General features: G+C 39.1%; 1 protein-coding gene across 3 annotated transcripts in view; it reads right to left on the reverse strand.

Moving 5' to 3' along the window:
• The window catches only part of PCCA (propionyl-CoA carboxylase subunit alpha), a 476,944-nt gene that overhangs the window by 273,013 nt on the left and 183,165 nt on the right, over positions 1-20,766 (reverse strand). For all 3 annotated transcript variants that reach the window (XM_075918750.1, XM_075918752.1, XM_075918751.1), the window contains 2 exons: positions 14,663-14,757; positions 9,851-10,001 (listed from right to left, as the gene is read on the reverse strand). In XM_075918750.1, coding sequence (XP_075774865.1) covers positions 9,851-10,001; positions 14,663-14,757 — 246 coding nt within the window. The remainder of the gene's footprint in view (positions 1-9,850; positions 10,002-14,662; positions 14,758-20,766) is intronic.

The raw sequence follows: 20,766 nt of genomic DNA on the forward strand, positions 1-20,766 counted from the left end.
AGAGTTCATTCATCGGTTTTGTTCAAGGACAGACAAACTCTCATAGTTTGTAGATTTATATAGTAGACTTATATCTTCTTTTTAAATTTTCCTTCCCTCTTCCAACCTACATTTCTATACTAGCTACACGTGTGACTATAGACAAATCTACTCTCCAAAATTAAGCTAGCCTGAGGTACATTGATATACAGCCACCACAGTAATTAAATCACTTTTGCATATCAACACTACATTCCTTGTATCAGTGATGCATGTCCTAACCAGGAGCTCTTGCACTGATTTCACTGTCAGCGTGAGGGGGCATTGTGGGCATTCTGAAATGCAGCAATAGTGATGTAAGCAACACAATGTCTACACGGACACTGCATTAATCTAACCACATCAACATAAACATGTAAGCCTCCTGCAGAAGTGGAGTTACTAAGCCAGTGCAGTGAGTTATATCAATGGAAGACATCTTAAGTCAACCTCACTCACTAGGGTAGGCCAAACCTATGCTTTAATTTGTCTTCCCCCACATATGTTCATCATTGCACCCATGTAGTAATACCAGCTCCCTGAGTAGTTCTGAGCAATAATTGACACACTGAGGACAATGCAGTGTGAATATAGACAGCTATACTAACACTAACTGTTCTCCAGCAGCTTTCCCACAATATCCCAAACTGACAGTTTTGGTCACAATTGTAAAATCCACTGTCCGGGGTCACAGAAACCAGAACCACCACCCCTGCCTTTTAAAACCCTGTGAATTTTTGAAGTGATTTTTTCAGAGTGTACACCTTGGCGAGCATACCTTGTAGCTCTCCATTATTGAGTGCAACTGCCCAGCTGACGATGCTGGCTATGCACAGCAGACACATTCTGTCCTGGAGCACACAGGAGAGACTGGATGGCCTAGGCCTGTGAGAAAAGACTGTGCAGGCACAGCAATGGAACAGCCATAAAAACATGGACATCTGGGTGATTCAGAAGGAGTACCATCATGGGGATCAGTAGAAGCACAAAACAAAGGAACTGCAGCAGGCATATCACAAAACCAGGGAGCCCAACATAACTGATCGAGTGGCAAGTCATAAACCTATAAAATGAGGTGCATGTCACCAAGGAGCCCAAATCACAGGTCTCTGACATGAGCAGCAAGGACAAGGTGGTGGTGGTGGTTGTGAAGGATACACCCACAGAGAAAAATTAGTGGTTGCTCAGCACCCACCAGCAGCCAAACTCCCCCATCTCCTCCTATTTCTCCCCTCAGCACCTTTTACCCACTGGCAGCCATTCTGAACAACTCCTCCCCCACCCTTCCAGCCACATCTGCACTTACAGGCTGTAATAGTGCTTGCACAGCCACATTATGCCAACAGGAGAGAACTCTCCCACTGACATAGTTGTACGTGAACAAGTGCTTATGCCAGCCTTACAATCACTTAGGGTGTTTTTTTTCACACTCCTGAGCAACATAAGTTTTGCCTACGTAAGTGCTAACGTAGACATGGTCTGAGACTTACCTCAAGCACTGGCAACACTACTAATGGCACTTGTCAGATTCAGTGACTTTAGAAACAATGCAGTCTCTTCTGTCAACAACAATTAGAAAAGTTTTCTGTAGTTCTTTCTGAGAGTTTGCAAAGCAATCAGCAACTAAATAATGCAAGCTACGTTACGGAGGCAAGAGTACAGTAAAATCTAGTTAACTGTTGTGAGGTGAACTTCTTTATGAAAGACTGATGTCTGGTAGCAAAACCACCCTTTTCTCCAGCTCTACAAACAGTCATGAACAGCTGGCATAAACTTTGTGAAGACTGGATTCTAGGAGGCTTAGGGGATTGGTAACAAGATAAGAAACCTTTCACCTCCAGGTCAATAGTTCAAACCCAGCCCAGGTTAGTAACAACTTCAACTCTTTACCATTTTATACCTCTTTGGTGAATTAAGTGAAATGGATGCAATGTTTAGAAACAGGAACAACATGCCTGAACAAATTACATGAGTTTTAGTCATTTTAAATTTTCTTTTGAGATACTTATATTTCTTAATATTGCAATCTTCTGATACAGTGTCTGCCATACCTTCATTCACAAAAACAAACAAACAAAAATCACTATCACTTTCTCAGAGATCTCCAATAAGTAGTAGGAAACAACTTTTGGCTCTATCTACCTAGATATTTACACTATGCTCATTACAACAGCTGGAGGGAAATCAGTTTTCCTGTCCCCATGAACATTTTTAAGGTTTCAAAACATTTTCCCATTCTGTATCAGGACAAAACTGAGACCTTTCAACATTTTTCACAAAAGAAATAAAAAAAGACCAACCCATAGCTAACAGCCCCCTGATCAGGGTATTCACCTGCAACATGGGAGACCCACCTTAGTTATTTTGGTGTTTTAGTACAGTGTTTCTCAACCAGTGGTACAAGTACCCTTAGGGGTACTCAAGAGAAGTCTGAGGGGAACAGCAACACAACAGAAGTTTGGAGAAAAGTGAATTTTTGTTTTAAGTTTTACAGCCACTTTACTTTGAAAGGATATTTTTCTCCGTTATTGTGCTATACAGACATACAACAGTCAACAGTTACAGCAGATACAATAAGAGCCATTTATAGAATACTTACATTCATAGGGTATTGTGATGGGGCATGTGCTCCACGCAGGCTCATAAGAGATTAATAGAGCACTAGGGAGGCTGCACAGGAAGCTGCCATTTAGAAGGGCTGCTGGGAGCAGCCACTCAGGAGTGGGCAGACCCTTATAAAACGGTTGCAGAGCAGAGCAGCTACATTCCCTGGAGATTGAAGAGGAAAGAAGACTGGCTGCCTTACAGGATGAAGGCAGCAAGCACTGGACGGAGGAAGTAGTGCAGCAGGCAGAGACCTAGGGATCTAAAGGCAGCTCCTGATAGACTGCAGGGATTTGGAGGTGGAAGCTCTCAGGCAAGGGCAAAGAGGGTGAGGAGGCTGCAGGGAAGGGGCCCAGCAAAATCTACTGAGGAGTCAGAAGGGGCAACACAAGCAGTGCTCCAAGCAGCAGTCATTTACAGGGTTCCTGGGCTGAGATCACAAGTAGTGGATGGGCTTAGGTCCACCCTCTCTGCCCCCACTCACCACTGAGAAAGTGGCTGGACTGAACTGTGACATTTCCACAGAGTGCAGCATAGCCAGAGGACTGTCCTAAAGAGGACACTGTGCTCCTGGAAGTGACACGGGTCCAGGAACAGAAAGAGGCATACTGACAAACAGAGCTAATCCCCATGACAGCATGCAGGAGACACCACAATGGTGAGTCCCACTCTGTCACAGCTGTGTTGAATTATTCTTTTAAAAAACAAAAAAATAAAGACTGACACTAGTACTTGGAAATCCAGAGTAGAGACTTTAAAACATCCCAGGTAAGTGCTCTAAACCCTGGACTATTAGCTATTCTGGAAGATGTGTCTCCCTCTTTCAATTATCTTCATCAGAGCAGTATAAAATAAGCAAACAAAATACAGAAGCATACAAGGATGGAAAAAACTCTTCAAAAGTAAAATCACAGCTTTAAAGATGTGCACTGAGTTATCAGTAGAATGCCATACCATAACTACCAGCATGACATTTTGCAAAAGTTGTTCATACTTTGATGAGAGAAACAAGAATTTTTCTGTTGGACAGTGCTTTTATACATGTGATGGACATTTTGTATATAATAATGTCAGGGCTCACACTTTTACAATAAACAAACAACATAGTTGTGTGCAATAGATCTGGAACACTGCTATAATAGAAATAAACATGGAAGCACTAACACAAAAGCACACATATGTAATACGTGTGTCCATCACCAAAGGCTCTTGTGTAAATTACATTGTTATGGGATAAGAGGAAAGGTCCTTTCATGGATTGAGAACTGGTTAAAAGACAGGAAACAAAGGGTAGGAATAAATGGTAAATTTTCAGAATGGAGAGGGCTAACTAGTGGTGTCCCCCAAGGGTCAGTCCTAGGACCAATCCTATTCAACTTATTCATAAATGATCTAGAGAAAGGAGCAAGCAGTGAGGTAGTAAAGTTTGTGGATGATACTACACTGTTCAAGATAATCAAGACAGAAGCAGACTGTGAAGAACTTCAAAAAAAATTCACAAAACTGAGTGTTTGGGCAACAAAATGGCAAATGAAGTTTAATGTGGATAAGTGTAAAGTAATGCACGTTGGAAAAAATAACCCCAACTATACATATAGTATGATGGGGGCTAATTTGGCTACGACAAATCAGGAAAGAGATCTTGGAGGTATCGTGGATAGTTCTCTGAAAACGTTGACATAGTGTGCAGCGGCGGTCAAAAGGGCAAACAGAATGTTAGGAATTATTAAGAAAGGGACAGAAAATAAGACACGGAATATCTTAGGGTATGTCTACACTACCCTCCTAGTTCGAACTAGGAGGGTAATGTAGGCATACCGCACTTGCAAATGAAGCCCGGGATTTGAATTTCCCGGGCTTCATTTGCATAAGCCGGGCGCCGCCATTTTTAAATCCCGGCTGGTTCGAACCCCGTGCCGCGCGGCTACACGCGGCACGAACTAGGTAGTTCAAACTAGGCTTCCTAGTTCGAACTACCGTTACTCCTCATTCCACGAACTACCGTTACTCCTCATCCCGTGTAGCCGCGCGGCACGGGGTTCGAACCAGCCGGGATTTAAAAATGGCGGCGCCCGGCTTATGCAAATGAAGCCCGGGAAATTCAAATCCCGGGCTTCATTTGCAAGTGCGGTATGCCTACATTACCCTCCTAGTTCAAACTAGGAGGGTAGTGTAGACATACCCTTACTGCCCCTATATAAAACTATGGTACACCCACATCTTGAATACTGTGTACACATGTGGTCTCCTCACCTCAAAAAAGATATTTTGGCCTTGGAAAGGGTTCAGAAAAGGGCAACTAAAATGATCCAGGGTTTGGAATGGGTCCCATATGAAGAGAGACTAAAGCAACTAGGACTTTTCAGTTTGGAAAAGAGGAGACTGAGGGGGGATATGATAGAGGTATATAAAATCATAAGTGGTGTGGAGAGGGTAAATAAAGAGAAATTATTCATTAGTTCCCATAATATAAGGATTAGAGGACACCAAATGAAATTAATGGGTAGCAGGTTTAAAACTAATAAGCGAAAGTTCTTCTTCACACAGCGTGTAGTCAACCTGTGGGACTCCTAGCCAGAGGAGGCTGTGAAGGCTAGAACAATAACAGAGTTTAAAGAGATGCTAGATAAATTCATGGAGGTTAGGTCCATAAAAGGCTATTAGTCAGGGGGTAGGAATGGTGTCCCTGGCCTCTGTTTGTCAGAGGCTGGAGGTGGATGGCATGAGACAAATCGCTTGATCACTGTCTTCGGTCCACCCCCTTTTGGGCACCTGGTGCTGGCCACTGTCGGCAGACAGGACACTGGGCTTGATGGACCTTTGGTCTGACCCAATACGGCCATTCTTATGTTCTTAATATAATTTTCTTGTAGTAAATCTACTACAAATATGTTACACTAATGCTCCCTTACTACAATCTAACCCCAATTTCTCTTTTTTCCTAAAGAAGAAATTAAAATTGTATGCTATAAAAATATTCAACAGAATTGTTACACGAGAATAGAATGTAACAATCACTTCTCATGAACTACATGCAATATTTTCCATCTCATTCTGAGTCCGATTTATAGAAATAATCTTTTAACTCATATTATATTAATCAAACCTGATTTAAAATGAATGTTGCAGATTGGCCTAAATCCCAGGATTATACATACTAAATTGCTTAAGTAAATGTTGACATATCTTGGACACCACATAATACATTTTCCATAAATTAAGTGGCTAAAGTTTCTGAATTTGAAGTACTACAAACAATTACTTCTAACACTTTGAAACTTTCTTTTTGCCCTGATCAGATGATTTACATTAGAGGAAATTTAGCAACACTGCACACCTTTACATTACATATATGTCTTATTCACAAGCATTAATATCTGTAGATAAAAAGCCAAATAGAAATATTTCAACTGAAGTGATCCTATAGCAAGAAAATAACTTTGAATGTGTTTACTAAAAAGGGAAATTTTGACCCAGCTCTCAAGCTCGGAAGGCTATAGAACTGAGATTCTGCTTTTTATTTATTTCAAAGCATGCCTATACTATTTCTGATGACTACTTTTTTAACCAAATGATAACTAATCACCATGAACCAATGCACATCTTGAATGGCTCTGAAGTATCAAATATGCAACATCTGCTCTGCCTCAACAATCCTAACAGTGGTAACTGCCCGAAAGCTATTCCAAATGTGCAATACATGACAATACACAGCAAGCTCACTTGTAACTGATATGAGAAGCATCTAAGTCTGTATACTTTCTGCATGATAGCAAGAATGATTTATTCCTTAAAAATTAGCTGATCTCAGATCCTCTTGTAGTCATCAGCAGATGGCAGGACAGTTAGATGTAAAAATTTTCTGCTGACAGCAAATAATAATTCACTTTCCCTGAACCACTGATTGAGAGTAAAACATCTGTAACAAACTCATGTAAATGATAGTAGAAATCATATAGCTGGTGCACCAGCTTTCTCAATCTCCTAGCTTCATTCTGTATTGCAACATTTAGCACAGAAATAAAAAGAAACATAAGAATCCTTTATTTTTTGCTTGTTTACTGGATTTTGTGGTAAAAAATAATACTCCCAAGGAGCTGATCTAAAGATTGAACCCGACAAAATAAATAAATAAATAAAAACCAGCATGATAGGGTAAGACAGATTTCAAAAGTTTCTGACCTATGTTCTGCATGCCTAAGGAAGGTAAGTAAGCAGTTTGGAATTGAGGCCAGTATTTCCACCCAGGCAGTTCAGTGTATGTAAGCTTACGCCAACCCACCCCAGAATAGCCAATAGCTTGCTGGTCAGGACACACACTTGGATATGAAATCCTGATATGTCCCATTCAGAGTAAGAATCTGAACCTGAGTCTCCCACATCTCAGATGGATACCCTAAACACCAGGATACTGACTATTTTCAAGTCTTCCTCACTCACTTTTGCTAGAGCTGTTCTGCTTTGTGTGAATAATTAAACATTCATGAGGCCAGAGAGTGAGGCTGTAATGCTTAGGATACTCACCTGGGATGTGGGAGATCCAAGTTTGTCTTTATTCCAAATCAAGCAGAGCAGTAACTTGAACCCGGGCATTCACAAACCCAAAGTGAATGACCTAACCACTGCTAGGAGGTATTCTGACATGGATCGGCCTATTTCTCCTCCTCTCTACATCCAATCCTAAAACCTGAGAAACCTTCCTGATGGAAGTTTGTTGAAATAGATGTTTCCATTAATAGTTTCTGTTTACATGAATCATCATTTTCTGACCAAAAACCATATAGTAGAAAAATCCCAACTAGATCTAACTGGATTGATTCTGGGGTAAATGAAGGCTGTGACATAACTGCACATTTTATTTGGGATGAATTTTGATGATGCCAAAAGATAAAGGGAACTGTGCCTGAAGTGTGTCATGGGACAAGCGTTAAAAAGCACTACCTTTTAATTAACTGCCCCTCAAGGAAAGTTTCTCTAAATGCAGGGAGCTCTGTACAAACAAACACTGAGAGCAAACACACTAGCAATCCTGATTAACAAGCATTTACAAGCTACAGGAGGCAGAAGGCTGAAGCATGTACCAGTAGAAGTGAGTGCAAATACATGGACATCTGGAGACTCTCCTGGTTCCTAAGTTAAATTTGGAAAAGGTTCATTAGCATGTCTATGTTTGGCTCTAAATAGAAAGGAGGAAAAACTAGATGCTAGTTACATATCTGTTAGTGGAACAGAAATTCAAGTTTGAGAGCTAGAGAAAGTGACAGATCAATTGGAAAAGCTTGGAGAAGAAACAAAGAAAATTACTACTCTCTGGCCTCAAACTGAAAAGCTAATTACAGACAATACAGAGCCAAAATAGATCGCAGAATTAGAGAATGTACATAAGTATTGTAATTTAAGGTTAGTAAATTTCTTAAGATTTGGAAAGAGTGGGCCTACTATTAGAGGGGACCTCTCAAACTGCTTACACAATATTTGAAAGAAGTAGATGGCATTCATTCCATTCTGATAGATTTTTTTCTTGCCAATTTGGAGATATCCACAGCTGAATGAGTTTGATGCTGAGGAACTGGAAGAGTTTTACCTCCACATATTACAGAACAAAACCTACAGACAGAGACAATGATATAAACAAAAGCTACAGAGAGAATTGAGCCCAAGGGTTCTCTACCAATCACATTTGTATTTCAGTCGTCTCTCCAGTGTAGGCTGATGGAATGGAAGACAGGTATGTGGCCCTCTGAGTCTGACGTGTCAGGTGACAGTTTATGCCAAGGTCCATAGGCTCCAAATAAACACTGATGAATGCACAGTGGGAAACCATTCTGGCTAGTATTAAAATAGATATTGGATTTATAAAAATATGTTTAGAGCTTATGAAATGCTTGTAGGGTACTGCCTAAATTAATGTCATGTAACATGTAACCATGATTCAGTTTTTGCATTGTAAGCCTATGTAGCTCATCAAGGAGAGAAGCATTAATTAACAGAGAAGCTGGCTTCCTACAGAAGGTGCTAGGTCCTGCACACAAGGCAGCCTATGGAAACCAAGGCCACATCTAGACTGCAGCGCTTTTCTGGGATGCGTCCAAGGAATGTGTCCGCTTTTCTGAAAAAAAATTCAGAAGAGCAGACGTACTCTTTCACCATCTTTGTAAACCTTATTTGAGGAAGAAGGGATGTGTCAAAAGAGCAGGTTTTTCTGAAATTTGGCACCATGCAGAAAGAACATTGGAAAAAGATACACAATTTGCAGTACGCAAATCTTTTTCCAATTTAACTCTGCAGTCTAGACGTAGCCCAACTGAGCCATTGTGAAATAAAGGACAAAAAATTGTTGATTGTTCCTCCCTACATCCAAGAGGAGGAGATATGCAGGTGGACTTGACCCATCAGCTTGAATACCAGGGGAAGGGAATAAAAATCCCTGACAAGAAGGAACTGATTATCTCTGTGCTACTTGAACTCTGATAAGCAAATATTTCTAAACACAAGCAAGCATTCTGTAATGCTTGGCCTAGATTAGCACTAGATAAATCATAGCAATTGAATATTAGAGCAGCTTCTATTACTTTTTGGAAACTAAACTTATTGCAGAAATTTCTGCTACCAAGAGGGAGAAAAAAATCAAAGTCCAGAGGCTAGCCACTTAGCGTACGTCTACACAGCAACATTATTTCAAAATTACTAGTGCTATTTCAAAATATCTTAGTCCATGTCTGCACAGCAAGTAGTTATTTTGAAATAATGTCGAAATACTGTCAAGTTGAAGGACTTCTTACTCTGACTCCTGTAACCCTCATTGTACAAGGAGTAAGGGAAATCAGAGGAAGAGTGCTCTATTTCGAAATAAGTGCTGTGTATACGCTCCCAATTTCAAAATAAGCTATGTAGCTCAATTTGCGTAGTTTATTTTGAGTTAAGCCCCGCTGTGTAGATGTACTCTTACTGTAAGTTCAAAGTAGCATTTAACTGTGACCTCTTGCAAGGCCTTTAGGTCAAGTGTAACAAAAAACAAAACACCGAAAGCTCATTTCTAAACGCTGTGCACAATTCTTTACAGAAATGGGCCCTTACATATTACCTTTCTTATGAAAGTAGACCTAATAACTTCAGTGTACAATTACTCAAATGTATTGGTCTTTATGAGGTAAAGCTCTATGTTTGCAGGGGATATATACAATTTAAATAATCCTGTCTCAAAAGCTGAACACTTGTTTTTCCTCACCTGAAGTCTAGTGTTCATTTCCAAAAAGTAGAAATTCTTCTTGGCATCCACAAGAAATTCTACAGTTCCAGCAGAGGAATATTTTACTGCTTTGGCAAGAGCTACTGCTTGTTCTCCCATTGCTCTTCGTGTCTCAGGGTCCAGAAAAGTGCTACAAAGGCAGAAAAGGTACCTTTCTTTAGCTACAAAAACATCATTGGACCATTTCAACCTTTTCTTAAGCTACATACAAAAGAGGGAAACAAAACATCTCATGTATATCAAATAGGACACCATTTCTGGTCAGTCAAATATACTGTATTATATCTATGCTAGTGAATAAAGTTAAGAGCTTATTTACACCAGGAGATATTCTGGAAGGGTTATTCCTAATTAACTCCCTGCATAGACATTCTTATTCCATAATTATTATTATTCCATAATAAGAGTGTCTTCTTCTGCAGTTTTCATCATACAGGGAATTAATTAGGAATAAATACTGTGCTTTACACTCATACCCTATCTTAATCCAAATTAAGTTTCCTTTAAAATTGCTAAAGGACTATTAATTCTTAAACTTTCATTTGTGATCAGAAGGTTAATAACTTTAAAACTTAGAGAGAGAGATTATTTCATTCTAAATTTCTCAAAAAATAAAGATTAAATTCAAAATTCAGCACTCTTGGTAATAAGTATTAGTGCATTTCAATATTGAGAGTACCTTCAAGATGGGGAACAGGAAAATGCTTTCAAGATATAAATTAAATCAATGTACATGTGGTACAAAACTGAGATCTTTAAAAAACATAACCTAAAAAGTCATCAGTTATTTGGAGGGCACTTCTAATTATTAAAAAGCAACATTAACGACAATTCTGGTCAACGATAAAATCTGCAGACAATAGATGTACTACGGAAACATTAATGCCTAGATGAAGAAGAGTACACCCTAGGGTTGTGGTTATCTTGTTTTATGCATCTGTTTGAAATATAAGTAAATGGCTGTTTCATAGCTTTGTGCTCTAATTCAAGTTATGATAAACTTTGAAAGTTCATAAGGTTTGAATAAGCATCTGTACTGTGTTTTATTTTAATTTGGGTTTCTTGCATGCAGCAAAGGTTGTGATGAAAGAATCTAGGGCATTCAGAATATTGAATCTGATAACCAATGACAGTTTGTAACTTAACCCTTCATATCCTAAATATTCTGTCTCAACTTTACCCTTAAACTGCAAGTTTTAGTTATGTGGATTTCTGATTTTGATTTATTCCCTTCAACACAGCATGGCCACCATTCAGTGTTGTTCTTCTGCTCCAAAGTACAGCTCAGCTACTCCCTCAGGAGCCATTGCTAAGGTTGTTCCCCAACAGTCAAGCTTCCTCACCTCAGGAAACAAAATATGTTACCTCCAATAGGCCACTGAATTTACTAACTCAAGGAAACATGTATTCTGATGATTCCTCTCCACTACACAAGTTCAAATTTAGATTAACCTACCTAGGTTGTTAACCTACATCTAGGGAAACTTTCTTGGCTTGTACTAAAGCTATGGAAAGTTTTTCTCTAGGAGATGTTGAACATGGTCTTAAATGAAAAAAAAAATCATATTTTTCTCTTACTAGTGTTGCATAAATTGCAAGGATCGTCCGCTGGAGGCTAAGTCAATTTGCCCACAGAAGAGAGTCACACTTTCAGGCTGGGTCCAACTCCATTTTATTGCTTGCAAGCACGTTCGACTAGGGAGCTATTGCTCAAAGAAGAGTCGACCCTGGGCGTTGGCTAAGCATCCTTTTTTATAACTTTCTTTGACTTTCTTATCTAACTTGGTATGTCTTGATTTGTTAGCTTAGCTTCGTGTTGCAGCGTTATTGGTTAGCATACTTCAACTTTATTCCACTCAGTAACGACCACCAATATAGCTTACTTAAGCAATTAATAAAATTCCCTGACTCATGTAGTACGTGCAATCTAGTCTTTGAGAAATGGATCTGAACAACTAGTTCCTCTTTTTACTACAGCTTCTAAAACATGCGCAATCAGCTAAATGATACGTGCTGTTTCAAGCTTAAGCAATGGAAGGGGGAAGAAGCACATTTAGTTTTTACTACACTAGAAACAAAACAATGAGCAAAAATATATATTATACCCTCGTTGCAATTTTCTTAGAAACATATCAGAACTATAATCAAGAAAATAAAATAAGAAAAATATAATATTAGGTTTTAGCCAATACTAGGCCACATGAGAATTTTTGCCTTAAGTTGTTTTAAGGCCTTTGCTTACAGACGACTGGTTAAAAAAAGTGCATGGTGTTAAGAAGGGAAAGTAATCATTTAATTCCAACACTGAGTTTGTGTATCTGTTGCTTGTTTTATAGAAATAGGCCCCAAATGTACAAAAGGAACCAAAACAGAAGGGCCCTGGTAGTTGCTTGAATCCCAATGAAATTCACAGGGCTCCACATGATCACAGAGAACTGGCTAGACAGAGTCAAATGCTATATCAGGGCCCTAGTTTACAGTATTTTCTTTGACTTAATTGAAAGAAAAACTGTTTAAAAGATGAATGAGGAGAGCGTTTGGGCTAGTAAAATGAGTTATGTTTGACATCAAGCAAAGGGAAAGTGGAGTAAAATTTTGGACTAAGCAGAGACAATGAGGGAGACCTTTACTTTATAGGTAAAATGCTACTTCATATGAACAGATATAAACCAGAAATTTTTGGCAAATTAAAAGAAGCTCTCTAGATTTATAGAATGAGATCCCTGTTTGCTGGCAATATATATAACAAAAGACTGTCTGAAAAAATGTCTGATTTCAGAAAAGGTATCAGTCTTTGGTTTAATACCTCTGGTGAGATTACAGGGAACCCAGGGATGAGGATTGCAATGAACACATTTTACCAGAGCATGGTTCTGCACTGGAAGTATAAAGAAAAGGGGGTCTATTATTTTGATTTGGTAACAGAATAATGCATAGCAACAAGTTACATAACAAGCTATAATTTAATAAAGGGACTTCCGTTGATGTCATCAATTGCAGCGCACAGTTTGAATGGTTTATGAAGAGCAGCACATTTCTAATTTGGAATTATAGCCTTGGTACTCCTTTTCAAGAACAAGCATTATTATTTCTCCTACGAATAAAAGGACAGTTACTTCCCTGTACTACAGTAGTATCTTCCTATGTTTGCCAAATGTATATCTTAGGTCTCTCTGTTTGCCTCCTGCTGCAGCTGAAGAATGGAGCAGAAGTTTCACACTGCTAAACTTGATCTCTGCCATGTGGTTAAGCTTTATACCCTAAAATGACTAGATTATCTCTGCAATCAGCTAGGTTAATTAACTGAGGTTTTCCTATTCCCTACAGTGCCTTTACTTTTTACATATATTGTTTTTCTGTCTTTTAAACCATTCATCCCCCTCCAAATAACCCTAAACAGCCTCTTCTCCAACCTAATTACACACCATTTAAAAATGTAACATTTTAAACTTGACTTCAATTCCTCCTCCTCCTCATACACCTGTTACTCTTTTAACTAAATAGTTCCTCTGGCAACATGAAGGCTGCAGAACAAAAAGACTTCTTGATGCTTTTATCTTGTGAAAAGAAAATATGATCAGATGTAACATTTCGGTTATGAGACCTTCTTCAAGTTATTGTACAGCCGATCAAAGACAATACAATTGACTTCTTGTATTGTGTCCATGGCTTCAAGGATGCACTGGAGAAAATGTTATTCCTCATCCCAATAGCATCTCTGTTCATTGATGGAATTTTGGAACAAAATATTTTTCAAAATATTCCTTCTCACTTCATCCAGATATAAAGCAGATTGTTTCTGAGAACTGAGGTGCAGTATTACATCTGAAATATATTTTTATACCTCAGCTTATACTAACAAGTCTATGAAAATTCCCTTCTTTCATGGTACTATGGAGTTTGGAAGTTACAGTATAATCATTTTTTAAAATTTCAAGTTCCATTTGTAATACATTATGGCACTCTCCATGTTTCAGAATTATTTTAACTCAAGTAACTTACAATGATCCTAAATGCCCATGGGATGTGCACACCCTAAACCACTGTACAATGTTGTTCTGCACTACTGAACAACTGCAAATTCGGGCATAAATGTGGTTGCATGTAATAACAGATAATTAAATGCAGTTTGGGACATACTCCTGATTTTCCCACTTCCTTTTCTCTTCATATATTTTTTCTGGTGAAAACCTTTTATAGCATGTTGTAAGATGGTGCATTAGCTTTTAAACCCATTCCTGTGAAGACCTAACGTGCCTCAACTCTTTAATGAAATCAATGGAATTAAGAAACATTGACTAGCTAGAGGTCCTAATTACTACAGATCATTAATTTACTTGGGACTAGCTATGGAGTAAGCTACTAAACACTTGAGTAACAGGGCCAGATTCTGCCATTCTATCCATTAATGTAGCAATCAAACATCTTCAAAAACAGTGCATTTGAGACATCATTTGGCTTCAACACTCACTGGAAGCAGATAACTACAAAAGAAGAATGTATGTCTCAACTACTTGACCAGTATTCTTAATATATATTTTATACAACATTCTGAATAAAAACTGTAATAACTTGACATAAAATGAACAATATGCAGCTAGACCAGAATACTAGGATACTAAACTCTGAATCAGAATTACTGTACATTAGTTACTTAAATATTATTATTTGTCTTTATGATGTTTTAATGAAATAAAAACTGTTCGTATTTGTACATTATGTAAAAGTAGTAGCTCTCTGAAGTATAATCAGTGCTCATAAAAACATACAAGGAAAAAAGTTTATATTTACCTTGGTGCCTCTTCGACAACTTTTTGATTTCTTCTTTGAATGGAGCACTCTCTTTCATTCAGCCACAAAGCATTGCCATGATTATCTGCCAAAACCTAGTAGAATATATTGCTGTTAACAAACAAATACATATATTTGGCCTTTTATTATTCCAACGTAAGATTCCTGAGCTGTGATATGTGTGCCATAAATTGTATGGCATAGTGTTCAAATGTATGTTTCACCAAAATTAAACATTAAAAAGAAGCAGACTCTCCCAAAGCATGCTGAAAACAGAAATGAACATTCTCTTTCTAGAAAATCTAAAATCCCCACTATTTTTTTTATTTTATGCATGTTGGCTGTTGTGGGGAGGAGGGGACACTCCAAACATTTCAAACATTGTGAGCAATACAAAAATGAAGTTAATTAAATGAAAGAAGCTGAAAAATTAATGGATGGGGACAAAATGATATAGTAAGCTCCCAAAATAGTATTGCAAACATAAGTATATTGTTAACATCAGCCTATAATAACAAAAGGGAGTACAATCTCAAAAGATGTCAAATTTAGCTATTGATCTATGGATAAAAAGCGTTCAGAAACCGTTACTCATAGAGCCTACTCAGTGGCTAATCACAATATAGAGTCCCTTAAATAGGAAACAAGTATTCAAAAACAAACTGAACTCTCTCGGTCAAAATGACAGAAAGAGAAGGAGATATGCAATATAACATCCAGATTTCTCCAGCAATTCAGCTGAAAATGTAACTGGTTGTTTCATGGAGCCTCCTATGCAGCTGAAGTTGCTGCAGCCTCTACAATCTTGGTAAATTGAAGAGCAAGACACATGGTGAAGAGTGTGAGTCCCATTTCACACATCTTAACTGGAGAAGCATACGAGCCAGAAGCATAGGACTGTCAAATGATCATGAGCATTTCAAACTGTCAGAAGAAAGGAAAATATATGCAATCCTACTCTAAACTCAATCCTCTAATTTATGCTCAGGCTATCCTCAATCCTTGAGGCTTCTTTTGTTTTTTACTTCTTATCTTGTTTCATAGACTCATAGGACTGGAAGGGACCTCGAGAGGTCATCGAGTCCAACCCCTCGCCCTCAAGGCAGGACCAAGCTTCGTCAACACCATCCCTGACAGATGTCTATCTAACCTGTTCTTAAATATCTCCAGAGAGGGAGATTCCATCACCTCCCTTGGCAATTTATTCCAATATTTGACCACCCTGACAGTTAGGAATTTTTTCCTAATGTCCAATCTAAACTTCCCTTGCTGCACTTTAAGCCCATTACTCCTTGTCCTGTCCTCAGAAACCAAGAGGAATAAATTTTCTCCTTCCTCCTTGTGACACCCTTTTAGATATTTGAAAACCGCTATCATGTCCCCCCTTAATCTTCTTTTTTCCAAACTAAACAAGCCCAGTTCACGAAGCCTGGCTTCATAGGTCATGTTCTCTAGACCTTTAATCATTCTTGTCGCTCTTCTCTGTACCCTTTCCAATTTCTCCACATCTTTCTTGAAATGTGGCGCCCAGAACTGGACACAGTACTCCAACTGAGGCCTAACTAGTGCAGAGTAGAGCGGCAGAATGACTTCACGAGTTTTGCTTACAACACACCTGTTGATACAACCTAGAATCATATTTGCTTTTTTTGCAACAGTGTCACACTGTTGACTCATATTCAACTTGTGGTCCACTATGACCCCTAGATCCCTTTCCGCCATGCTCCTTCCTAGACAGTCGCTTCCCATCTTGTATGTATGGAACTGATTGTTCCTTCCTAAGTGGAGCACTTTGCATTTCTCTTTATTAAACTTCATCCTGTTTGCCTCTGACCATTTCTCTAACTTGCTAAGGTCATTTTGAATTATGTCCCTATCCTCCAAAGAAGTTGCAACCCCACCCAGTTTGGTATCATCTGCAAACTTAATAAGCGTACTCGCTATCCCAATATCTACATCATTGATGAAGATATTGAACAGTGCGGGTCCCAAAACAGACCCTTGCGAAACTCCACTTGTTATCCCTTTCCAGCAGGATTTAGCACCGTTAACAACAACTCTCTGACAATGGTTATCCAGCCAATTATGCACCCACCTTATCGTGGCCCTATCTAAGTTATATTTGCCTAGTTTATCAATAAGAATATCATGCGAGACCGTATCAAATGCCTTACTAAAGTCTAGGTATATGACATCCACCGCTTCTCCCTTATCCACAAGGCTCGTTATCCTATCTGCTGCTACCTAGTCTTGGAGCAATTCCCCTGTTTGTATGCATGAAGCATACTTTCTTCCCCGACAAACTTTTTGCCACTAGGCTTCCGTCCCTTATTTACAATTGTCTGTGCCAGTCCTCAACCTTTAAAAGTGCAGTTCTGAACTCAAAATTGACTAGATAAAAATAATGCCATCTTACTCAAAAACCTGTGGGAACTCAGCCCTATCAGCTTACTTCAGCACCTATATCTATCTATCTAAAAACTTATTGTTCCTTTTAGCACCACAGAGTGAAGAGATCTAGGAGAGAGTAAGCTAGAGTCTATTACAGCTCATGCATCAACAGCAAAATTGTTAACTAATGCAGAAATAACCTAGTCAAATGAGAGAAAAGTCTGAGAAAACGGCTTATGCGTTTAAAGTTAATCTACATTAATGTGCTTCGTTAGAGTAGGGCCATGTCAGCCACTTGCAGCAGCAAACTCAACATTTTCACAGGAATCCTTAGGGGACAGAAGTGAGGATGGAGCTTAATTTGCCTCCACTTAACCTGAGGAACCTGGGGAGGATCCACAAGAGAAATCTACATAAATGCCTTTTCTTTTTGTACTGGTGTTTGAGCCCCGTTTCCCAATGGCCCTGTAGAGCATAAATGCAGCTGGAGCAAAGATTCATAAGAATTTCTGAAGTACAGGTTGGACTACCGTGGTATAACACTGTCGGGGCCTAAGCGGTCCTGAACCAGGGAGTTTGCCAAACCATGGGAGATCAATGCTCCGCTGCTGGTTGCCCACTCCCAGACTCTCAAAGCTAGGCCTCCCACTCACTGCTGCCAGGGATTCCCCTGCCGGGGCCACCAGATGCTGCTAACGCTGCTTTCTAGCCAAGTCTCATCTGCTGCCACCCAGCCCCGCTGCAGGTTCTCTGGCTGGGGTTGCTTGGCCATACCAGCCCCGCCTGGCCCCAATAACCGGGGAGTTCCCCAGCCAAGCCCATCCGGCCACCCAGCCTATTGCAACTCGGGGGTTTCCTAGGGTTCCCCAGCTGAGGTCACCTGGTCACCACTGACTCCACTACCATAGCCAGTATTGCTCCCACTGGGGCTTCCCCAGATCTGCCTGGCCACCATCTGGCCCTGCTGCTGTAAGGGGCTCCCCAGACAGAGCAGGGACTCCCTGTTTGCTGCATGGCCTGGCTGACACCAGCAGTTCCCTGGTTGGGGGGAGGGGGCTCCCTGTTCACTGCCTGGTCTTGCTGATGCTGGGAGTTCTCTAGCTAGGGTAGGGCTCCTCCCCACTTCCTGGCTCTGCTGATGCCAGGGGTTCTCCAGACAGGCTGGGGCTCCTCAACCACCACCTGGTCCACCCACTGCTGGCCTAGCCAGGGCTCTCCATCCCTGTGTTCTCCCAGCTGGCTCCTGCTCTCCACCTCTGGGGCTCTTTGGTCTAGCAACATTCATGGCCCTACCAGACCACAGATGTTGCCATGCCACGGCATCCTGGATTTGGGAGGTTCAACCTATACTGCTGGTCCCCGAATCTCCTGAAAGGAAGGTTCTGAAGTGCACTGCAGGAAATATAGCTACACAACACATAGCTTCAGGGTGTATTAACTTGTGCTGGAGCAGAAGGATAGACAATACAACAGAGCAGGGCCAGGCATGCCGACGGCGGGGAGCAAAAGAGGGCAACAGCTCTTGGGCCTCGAGATTCAAAAAGGCCCATGGCTCTTGGCCTTGTCACTGTTACTGGAGCCATGAAGTCTGAAGTGTCTTTAGAGATGGGGAGGCTTATTAAAAATAGTATTTACAGTGTAACACCCAAAGGGCAGAGCATGCTTGCTTCCTTGAATGGAATTGTTCTTCTGTAACTACAGTGGTTGCTTCATTGCTCTGCTTTTCTATGATCAGTTCCATTTCAGATCCCTTTATTGGGACTTTTCCATTTAAACAGTTTTTTAATAGAAAAAAAATCAATTTTTAAATCTGACTACTTCCCCCTATTTACATACACATTTTCAGGGAGGAGGGGAAATCTGATCAGCCCTCTTTTTATCTCCTTCCTAGTGAGGAAACCCACTTGGCTACTCCTACTCCTTTGCCCTGCTGTAAAGTACCTATAGTCCCTAAGGAAACTGCTTGTATCATTACTCACATTTGCACTCTGCTTCTTAAAACGATTGTTTTATCACTATCAACAAACTTGGCTTATAAGAAGCAGAGATAAGTACTTGATAGGCTCAAGATCTTGCTTTTAGCCATCTTGCTCAATAGAGTAAGCAAAAGAACATCCAGAATTGGGTAATTATCTGGAGCCCATCATCACAGGTTATTTTTAGAAACAAAACAAAAATAAGTGTTTAATAAAATAGCTTTCAGAAAATATTTCATTGCCAAAATGCATTTACAGAAGGTGTAAATAAAAGTCTTTAATCACTACAAGGGTGAATTGAAATTCCTATCCACCTCTAGTTAAAAATATATATGTTCCATCTACAGTATTTTTCATAATTACTGGTGATAAAACTAAGATATTTAAAAAATTACTGAAGAAAAAGGGATAGTTTTGCAAAGCTGCAAGATTAACTAATAGTTGTATTTATGACTGACACCTCATTATACTCAATAATAAAATATGTATTGCACTCCCTATTTGAATTCAACCAAATGACATTTCCAGTTGCAATATTTGGTTTTTAGCCAAAAACTATACAATTAGACATTTGCTTTAAACTGAGATCCTTTGCTTTAAACTGAGATCTTACTTTAAAATGAGATCCTTCCTATTAGAAATTCAAGGAGAACAAGACTCAAAAAGTCAGTTCAATTCTTACAGTCTCTTTTGACTCTTTTTTCCGGTTAATAGTTTCAGCTTTTTCTTATGTTTTACAAATGTTTGTTTTCTACCTCAGCACAGGAAGCCCCTTACATTTTTAAGTATGTAGGAATTTGGAGTGAGCAAGAATGTTAAAAAAAATCTGTTTAAAAGTTACTTCAAAATTAATAAATACATGGCATCTGTTCTCAAATTGTTTGTATGTTTAGCCATCTCAACATGAATCAAGGTCAATCTCTTAAACTTGATTAGAATATGAAACTTAAAATGATAAACTAGATTGATAAAGGTGTATTATAATGCATTACTAGGATAAATGCTATAATTCATTATGCTTATTCCAAAATTATAAAAATCAATGGTATCCTGTTTGATCTTAGATATTATTTGATTTATAAAACGACACTGTTCTAAAATGTGAAATATGCTAACATTTTTAAATATAAAGCCAAATAAGGCAGGCAGGGTTATTTAATAAGAAATAAAAAAGGATTGCAAATTAAGTACCAATTTTATAAAGCACTTGAGAGCATATTTAACTTTAAGCATATACCTAAATCCCATTGACTTTTACAGTTTTCCTGAACTGGGAATCTTAAAAATCAATTTAATTTCAGAATCCATTTTCAGGCTTCTAAAATAGTCTTACAAGCCCAGTTCAGGTGCTAGTTGCACTATGCATTTTATAGCACTTTTGATCCGACACTGTATTCACTGAAAGAAAATTTTGCCATCAACTCACCTGGGTGGTTTTTCTTACTTGTTTGACAAAGTGGAAGAAAAACAAGGAGGTTGTCCTTTTTTACTTTTTATAAAAAACAATTTGACTGCCAACATTACCTCTGTTGAGGAACAAAGTACTTCAAGGCCCTTGAGCCTATAACCATACATGCATGTGCTTAATTTTACACATATGAGGAGTCACTTTGATACTATTTAATATTAAAATTTTGTTTATAAAACATTAAAATTTAATAAAATGTCAGCTGTTAAATGTTCGTATCTTTCCAGAGACCAAAGAAATTGTATTTGGTGTCGGAAAGGAAGAATAAG

The sequence above is a fragment of the Pelodiscus sinensis genome, chromosome 1 (genome assembly GCF_049634645.1).
Source record: "Pelodiscus sinensis isolate JC-2024 chromosome 1, ASM4963464v1, whole genome shotgun sequence".
NCBI lineage: Eukaryota > Metazoa > Chordata > Testudines > Trionychidae > Pelodiscus > Pelodiscus sinensis.